Source organism: Ylistrum balloti, unplaced genomic scaffold, assembly GCF_031769215.1.
Source record: "Ylistrum balloti isolate Yb309-2 unplaced genomic scaffold, AGI_CSIRO_Ybal_v1 Utg373270, whole genome shotgun sequence".
Classification (NCBI taxonomy): domain Eukaryota; kingdom Metazoa; phylum Mollusca; class Bivalvia; order Pectinida; family Pectinidae; genus Ylistrum; species Ylistrum balloti.
Window position 1 is genome coordinate 1 of NW_026783216.1, and position 9,070 is coordinate 9,070.

General features: G+C 36.1%; 1 protein-coding gene and 1 long non-coding RNA gene across 2 annotated transcripts; one reads left to right on the forward strand and one right to left on the reverse strand.

Annotated features, from left to right (window-relative positions):
* The first annotated feature begins 130 nt into the window (after positions 1–130).
* Positions 131–1,305, forward strand: LOC132564949 (uncharacterized). The gene is made up of 2 exons (XR_009554913.1): positions 131–210; positions 610–1,305. It is a non-coding gene; the product is annotated as an uncharacterized LOC132564949 (long non-coding RNA).
* A 1,483-nt stretch (positions 1,306–2,788) lies between these two features.
* On the reverse strand, positions 2,789–4,373 carry LOC132564950 (zinc finger protein 862-like). Its single transcript, XM_060229557.1, has 3 exons — positions 4,239–4,373; positions 3,783–4,108; positions 2,789–3,659 (listed from the first exon to the last, which is right to left on the reverse strand). The coding sequence occupies exons 2-3, from the start codon at positions 3,993–3,995 to the stop codon at positions 3,498–3,500; spliced, it is 375 nt and encodes a 124-aa protein (XP_060085540.1). The 5' UTR covers positions 3,996–4,108; positions 4,239–4,373; the 3' UTR covers positions 2,789–3,497.
* Between the last annotated feature and the right edge of the window lie 4,697 nt (positions 4,374–9,070).

A 9,070-nucleotide genomic window follows, 5' to 3' on the forward strand; every position in this document is an offset into this window, starting at 1 on the left:
TTTGGCCTTGTTGTACAAAGTGGGTATCAGTAGCTGTGGGGTTTATTTGTACGATGCCAGGTGGGAATTTTAGCCAATCAGAATTAATTTAGGCCGATCTCAGGGCAGACAGAGAACGTTCACCTGGGCGGTAGACGTGATGGAGCAGGGCTCTCCGAAAATGTGTGGTATATTTATAACTACTTCTGGCTGGTTTTTTGCCATGGAAATGTGAGTACAAGTTGTATTTTGTTACTATTATTCTGAACAATTAAGTGTATTAGAGTGTCAATGCTATTTTTCGCAGTTATTTGATTTTCTTAGCGAGTGAAGCATGGCCTGAGCTAGTTGCTCGAGCACGTGTACCTGTATAGAGTATTAGGCAACTTCACAGAATTGTACAGTAATATTTTTATGTTAAATGGTTCATAAAATGTTTATGAAAGAAAGATAGTTGGTAATCCTCAGCTGTCAATGGGTAATTTTGTAATATTTGGTATTTTTCCTATGTTAAGTTTTAAACTGTGAGGTCACGTGTGTAACTTACACTTCCGGCGCTAACCGGAAGTTCTCGGTAAAATGTAAACAAATATGTGAGTAGATAGTACACAAATAGTTTTGGTCTGGCAGGCTCCGTGGTGATGGTGTGATGGGGTAAACAATTAGATGGGGACCTGACCAGGACGGCTGGGCATGACTGACGCTGAGTCCACACCAGTTCAACGTACAAGAGAACATGGGCGAACGACCTGAACTTTATCAATCACTTGGGCGACGTCTATAGCTGACCACACGGACCATCCCTCTACGGCTCTGGGACAGCGGCACATCAACGTAGATGGCGATACACCTGAGGTTCACGCACCGGGACTCACTCATTTGTGAATGGTGGTAATGATTCAGTGGCTTCCAATATGCGACAATCGTGTGATTGGTATTTGAACTGTGTACTGGATTGGTATTTGAACTGTGTACTGGAACTGTGAACTTTAACTGTTATGGAACTTTCAGTGTAATTGTATAGCCGGTAGTAATATACTCACAGTGAATAGGATAGAATAGTAGGAAGTCAATTAATATTTCTTAACCTATATTTATTGGAAATGTTCTCTAGCGGACGTAGTGAATCAGTAATGCCAGATAATTTATGGCAGTGGTCATTCTAGTCATATCTTTAATTGCTGGGTAAACTCTGTGGCCAGTATTGTTATTTTTAAGCTGGTTTGAGGTGAGGTGAGATCTTAGCACATCAGATGAAATATTCTGTTAAACTGTGTATTGTTTCCTTGTTGTATTTTTGTATATAAATTTGTTATTCAAAATTTATATTTGGGTTTGCGTATTCCTTTCACTTAGCACCAGTCCTTCGGTTAACTATACGAGGTGTTCACTCGCCAGTATGTGCATGGATATCAGTTAGGTGTCCACTTGCACTGTAGGTAGTGAAGTGCTTTCTATAGCGATACCCTGTGCAATACGTGCAATACATACCCAAAAGTATATGTCTACGTAATTTGTTTTCCGAAAATAGGTTATTGAACCTTAGTGTTCACTTGGCATGTGTAAAGTCAAGGTGTTCACTCGGTATGCTTCATACGTATGTGTGTGTGTGTGTGTGTGTGTGTGTGTGTGTGCGTGCGTGCGTGTGTCTTATGTAAAAATCTTAAATATACATAAGGTTAACACTCACTTTTTTGCAAATTCTATAATGTTATACCACATCCCAGAGGGAGTGAGAGAGATTGAACGGTAGGCAAAGATGGAAAACAAAAACGTGAATGGAAAATTATTCAAATAACCTAAAGAACCACCACAAATACAAAAAGGGAAAGGGGAGGTAACTCTACCATCAAGTCTGCTCTCCACACGTCTGAATTTAATTGGGTATGCAACAGGGACACTGAGAAGGCATTTGTCAGTACACACAGCCGGGATGTGACCTCTTGTTATCACCCCCTCTGTTTGTATACCGCATGAATGAAGAAATACTACAAACAGAAGAGAAAAAAAAATCATATTTCCATAAACTTGTATACTTTTTTATGCTATGTAAAGTAAACAAACAAGTGAACAATACTTTTCAATACCAATTTAGTATCAGATTTAATAAGTCAATAATTAATACAACTGCACCATTCAGCTATTCCGTTCTTCTAAGACTTGGGGTGCGGGGTCAATACTGACCTAAAGAATTGCCATAGTTATTACGATTTGGAGTTTGAATTAGGATTGTGTAGAAATGTCGGTAATTACGTGATGTATTTGTTCTTGTACATATTCGATATTTAACCCAGTTAACACATGGTGCAAGCCTAAATAGCACAGTATGTCAATTTATGATTTCTGACGTACTGACCTAGACAAGGTCGATCGCAATGGACAGCGGGTCTGTTATTTTTACAGAGCAGTAAAGAAGGCCAACATAATTCTGTATACATTTGCTTCCTATGTCACCAGTATCTTAATGGACATGAAGCGTAAATATAGATATACTTACAGGGTTACATTTTATACAAGCGTGTTTAAATTGTGTGTTGTGGTTTAAATAGGTATTGATCGAAATTATAATTGATATCAGGGGTAGTTCATAGTAAATTTATTATAAAGTCATCTTTTATCTTTTTCATATAACAATTGTACTATAGGAAAATAGTGTCTTTCAATATTGAGATAGTAATAGTAAGTGTACTCTAGATAATTGATAAAAACACTTATCTGAATATAAATAATGACATATTTTTCAGAAATGATCAACTGTAAACGTTTCCATGTAATTTTATGACATTTTTATTAAAAATTCGTTATTATTTTCACCTTATCGAATTATAGTATGACTTACATGTAAGACTAATCTTCCAAATAGAACATCATAACCCGTAAGTAATGTGGTTATATACTTCCTGGCTCATGAAACTAATTGAGGATAGTTCTAATAGTTAACAATCAAATACAACGGCAACATTTCGTCATTCTAAGACTCTTCGGTTATAAGAGCCTAGATTCTGAGCACAAGAAACAAACTGAGGAAAATCCCATATGATCGGAAGAAAGGTCAAAATTTAGGCGGGAAGATTCACTATCCCCATACGTAAATACATTTCGGAATTTAGCTTATCTGATAAATTTAGAACCATGTCAAGTACATGTATATGTTCTGAACCGTGCCACTGTTCTTATGAATAAAACGTGGCATGTACGTTAAAGAGGTGTCATTTTCATCGATTATTGATGAAGTATCCATTTTGTCAGTTGTTCCTGAAAACTTGTTGTTCTTTCCTAAACTGATCATGAAAACAACATTTACCACAACTGATACATTGTATACCGGAACAACTCCTCAGAATTTTTTGCCGAACATCTGTCTAGTAGCAAAGGATGTTAGCTCATATTAAAAGATTAAGTTAGGTCGCCCAGATAAGTTTTTGTCATATTTTTGTGTTTGTGAGATACGTGAAGAGGTGAAGCACAGGTATACATGACGTAGCAGTGTCATTTTATTTTCCTTCAGCAAGTACATTTTAGTGTATGGGCGAAACTTCAGATCTCTCCTGGGCTTCCCTCTCCAAACTGGTGATGATGGACTCCAGGCACTGCCTAATGGACTGTATGGCAGCATCATGACTCAGCCAGCGTACATCTTTTGCCTGGGTGATCTTGATTTTGGGGTCATTCAAAATCACCTGTAATGACAAAAATGAATACAAATTACTATAAATTTGTTGTACCAATAAGAGCACAAATCATTTTAAAGTTACTTTGTATCATGGATGCATGTAAATAACTAAAATGGAGACATTATTTACCTGAATTTCATGGAGAGCTGCAGTCTGGACAGGACTGTAGTTGTAGAACCTGTACAGCTGTTCCACAATGGCCTTGAATTTCTTGAGGTATGGAATGCTGTTCGCTGCCTGTGAACTGGATAAGGCTAGTCGGTGGGCCACACAATGGTTGCTCATGAGATGGGGGACTTGCTGCTTCAACAGGGCGGCTACACCATTCCGGCATCCCAACATGACAGAGGCACCAACACTGCCGAAGCCACACAATTTCTGTAGGTCTAGGTCATGGCGTTGTATGTATGGCAGCTTCCATCCCTATTCTGTTAAGTGATTCTTCTCTAACAAACCTTTAAATAAAAAAAATTCACAATCTAAAATTCTTAAATACTATTTATGAATGTTAACCACAACACTGAACTCTTCAACATTGTATTACCAATTATACTTTCTTTATTTGGATAATCATTCAACACTTACCCATCTGCAATCTGGCAAGATTTAAGGGAAAGTTCTCTTTCAAATGACTCTGCTTCCAGGTGAGCATCAGAATGCTGGTGTCTTTTCACAGAGTTCTTGATCAGGGTGATGTATGGCTTGTCTACCCACGTAGTCTGACCAGGAATACTCTTCTTTGGTCTCCTTTGGTGTTTCACTCACAAGCTACATATCATACCTACAAAATGCAAGGAATCAAAATAACCTTAAATAATAAAAATTATAATTGAAAAAATGTCATGAAAAACAAACTAATTATATGTAAAGCTCTTTTTGCTGTATGTCAGATCAGGAATAAATTTAAGTCGGAAATTAAATAAATAAAATAAAGGAATTAAGTTAAAAAAATTATTTTATATGAAACATTTTTTTTCTTTTTGCCAAAAAAAATTAGTTCACTGACTAATAAAGATTTATATGCGAAATAAAATTTTCGTATCTGTAAGAGACGATTGTTCCTACAGTTAAATGTATCGTACATGTTTGAAGCCTTGAGACTCTTTGTTTCGGTCATTAGTATGCTGCTTATATTTGGTGATCTGATTGAGGAATTTCTCGGTAGATGAGGTATCGTAACGTTTTGAAGTCATGGGCCATTTCGAATTTCATCTATAGACAAGCATAGCCAAAATAAAATATTGATATTTCCACTAAACTTGGACTCAATGTACCTACCAAAATTTTTCTCAAGTCATTTCTCAGTGTACTCTTAAGTTGGCGTATGAATATTTTTTTCTTTCCAAAGTTGGAGTTGCCTCCTTTGCATTTCTTCACTTCTCATACAGATGTGATTTTGATAACATTAAAATAATCTTTAATTATTGAAAAAAATGTATATAATATTTCAAAACAAATCTGTCATAATAATAAAAAAAAAACACTGATTGGAAAAAAATCACTTTTTGGTGTTTTTCATCCAGTGTCATAAAGATGTCAAGCTTTGGGAATTTGCTCAGCGACATACAAGATATCGATGGAACTCCAGATTCATCATCAACTTTGAACTTTGTATCTGACAATGAATTACGGATGAGAATTTTGATGCCTAGTAATGTTACTGAAAAAAGAAATGCTGAAGAATTACAATTTTGGCACAAAGTGAAGTTGCTGGGGATGTAGTGAACATGGAATCCGAAATAGATTAAAAACAAACAGGATCTGGGAGTACCAGAGTCACCTATCAGCCTACATTCAGAAAGTTTGAGGTTTAGGATAATCATTGAAGCCGAGTTGAAATGGTATGACGACATGACGCAATCAAAACAATAATTTAAAAAAAAACACACACACAAAATGGGGTCTAAAGCTTTTTCAAGGTAATAAACCACTTGTAAAAGTTGTTGATAATTTGATGATTGTTGACAGTTGCTCACATATAAAAAATACAAATACAATTCAGACATTTAATTTTACACCTGCAATTGTATCGGCACTTCACATTGTACTTAAGTCAACTACTGATTCTTCTCTGCATTCCAATCCATTCGCAAGGTTAAAGCTGCATCCAATACCCATTTGCTGCTAGGCCTAGTTGAACTAATTTCTATAAAGTACAATTCTAAAGTAATTTTCAACATTAATTTACTTTTTGCACCACAAAAACACAGAAAGTGCATGAGAGTAAAACAAAACAAAAAAAAAAAAAAAAAAAGAAATCAAAGGAATATTTATCTGTTGCAATTTATTTTCATTCTCTCTGATAGAACTGGTAGTTTGCTTTGCAGATTTACTATTTCATATTCAAATTCCATTTTTGCCAATTTACGCATTTACTAGCATTTGTCAGTATTGTACCAGTCATTAGCAATCACTAGTCAATCATGAGACATAAAAGCCAAAAACCGGAGATTCCACACCAAGTGAATATCACAAAAACACACTAAAAATATCAGGGCAGCAGCCAATTGACATTTTCAGGACATAAATTGAGTCGACATCGACATTGTAAATGAACCAGAATTCAAACACACAAACTCCTGAATGGTCTCCTGAAGGAAAGGTTGTCACCTGGACTGTCGAGCCCAACTCAACAAAAGGAAATAGTAGTGGGAGAAGATCTGATCGAGTTCTATCACCAGCTAAAGCGTGACTCGTTTGAATAAAAAATAGATGAGAACGGAATTGAATACACCACATTAAGGCATGAAATAAAAGAACATTCAGTGAGGGATTTCAAATAATGGGTTCTTTTAATTTTAATCAGAGACTGAATCCGATTCCAATATTTTAGCAATCCACAAATTCATAATGACCAGCAGACCAATTTTGTAATAATGGTAAACTCAAGAACTTATCTCTGGTCGAAGATTGTGGGAACCAAGAGTATCACCAGGACCAGACAGAAACCAACTCAGATCACAGATCACTAGGACAAAGAGTATCACAAGGACCTGAAGAAGCGATCTTACATCGAAGATCACTAGGACAAAGAGTATCACAAGGACCAGAAGGAAGCGATCTTACATCGAAGATCACTAGGACAAAGAGTATCACCAGCACCAGATGAAGAAAATGGCGTCACGTTCAAGATGAGGCATTCATCTTGAATGTGACGTGATTTGCATTAAGACAGCGCAAATACATCTATTTTTGGTCAGAGTACACATTTGCCTATTTTTGGTAAAGGAGCAGATCAACAATTCATTATGTCGACCTGTTGTTGTTGTGAAATTAAGAAATCTCACTATCTACATAATACCATGTTTATGGTAATGACATAAAATAAAAGAAACTGTTTTCAATTAATTTCAGAGTTGCTTCCCTTTTTATTGTAAATGTCTGTGAAGTGCAGAAAGGAATGTACTGAAAATTGCTTATCTCCGCTATGACCTACTGACCTAGGAAAATTTGACAAATGGACATTATCATAAAGCAGTATAGAATGTCAACATAATCTAAATTGCAACTAAAATTCTATGCAACTTCGGCAATAACAACATACTTCTGGTAATAAAACAATGACATGATATTAACAAAGCACAGATTCTTAAAACGCCGTCTGAATATAAATATAGAGGCAACTCTCTTGTGGAAACTAGATCAGTTGTCGAAAGATGGATATTCTTGTAGTTCGTAACAAGCATGTAAAGTTAGTTAGCTAAAATTGCTTCATCAAAACTAACTGAAAAACAGTTTTCGTATCTATTCCCCCTTTTAGACCTGTACCCTCTGCCCAATGATGATCAAATGTATCGTTTATGCAGCAGTAAGGTCCCTTCAGCCAAAGATTCTTCATAACAAATTTGGGTCAAATCCAATTCTTGCCACATAAGCATTAGTTCTTGTAAAGAATTTCATCTATTGGAGCCACGCCCTTCCAGCCTCAAGGGCTCGGCACCAAGCGGTTATACAGATCCAATGAATTACTTTAACCTAAGAATACTTCAGACCACTCCTGATCCAAGGTGCTGGGACCTTTCATTTGTACAAAAATTGCATTCCCTTCAATTCCTTTTCACATGTATTCTATCACTCATTCAGGACTATGACGGTACGTATAGCATAACATATCACAGCACTTCCTGTACTGTGAACTATATATGCCATACATTATTGGCACATGAAATACAATCCTACAGAACGGTTATCAACATTGGAATGATAAATAGACAAACACAGCAATGCTTCATTCTCATGAAGGGGCATAAACGGATGTCATGCACTGTTCTTTTCACACTATCACTGATTGTGCATAGGGACATAACATGCACATATGTAACGTCCCTGTGTCTTACCTGTGACAATCGTGTATGTGGATATCTTATCGGAATTCGGTTACGGATAACATCTGGTCATCACCTCATATACCCCTACCTCGCACTCCAAGCGCAGGTTTCCTTCCAAGATCATCATACACGACTAATTTAGTATACAAATATCTTATCTTAGGTATAACTGTTTTGTCACGTGCACGTATCAATATCAGCCATCAATCAGTGACAAGATAGTTTATAAATATATCGTTACATAGGTATCAAAGGAAAACATCTTAAAATAGATTGTTGGTCATATTTCCCGAGTTCTCGATCGTATGTTCTGACGTCATGAATGAGACCGTCTACCATTGTCAAAATATTTCCTACTTTCGGTAATTTCTTGTTATACATAGCAAGAGGAAAGCTGCCACAGTGAATTTATCACCAGATTTAATACTAGCATCTTGTATAATAAATTCACATCCTATATTAATTGAAGAGAAGTAACAAGTGCATACAAACAGATTAGGTTCAACTTCACTACACCCGTCACTTGCGCATGCGTGTTGTATCTCTAAGGGTGACTCTCAAATGGCGGTTTCCCAGTCGTGATTCTCATACGGACAAGGATGTTTGTAAACTTTCTCAAACGCTAAAGGTAATCTATTTTATTCTTATAACTTTATATCAAGGTTAAAACTGATATGTTATATTAATGCAGATTCCTGAAGAAAAGATATCCACCATGACGTTCATATTGCTATCTCTGTATACATTCTGGAGTTGATGCTTTATGGAGTGAAGTCCATCCTGTACTGTTTATCTATTGCTTACCACACCATACAAAATGTATGACAAGATGTGTATTAGTCAATAAGGTTTCGGAAAGTGAAATGTGGTATCTAATATTATGTAAAGCCCACCTGTGCTATGTTTCCTACTTCATGCTTAATATCAATAGTCAGTTGATTACGTTTCTAATCTGAAATGTTCTGTGTAGTCTGAGACCTCCTACAACATAATCTACATGTCTAATTTGATGAAATACCGAGGTTTTATTCATTCTTAAAAATCCAAACATAGATAAATCAGTTTAATGAAAAGTGTTATTTTTGAGTC

What these genes read in the sequence shown, in the direction of transcription:
- LOC132564950 (XM_060229557.1), bottom strand. Translation starts at nt 3,995, where the DNA reads ATGTTGGGATGCCGGAATGGTGTAGCCGCCCTGTTGAAGCAGCAAGTC. An exon ending in CAGCTCTCCATGAAATTCAG is followed by an intron (nt 3,660 to 3,782) that starts GTAAATAATGTC and finishes TTGTCATTACAG; the next exon opens with GTGATTTTGAATGACCCCAA.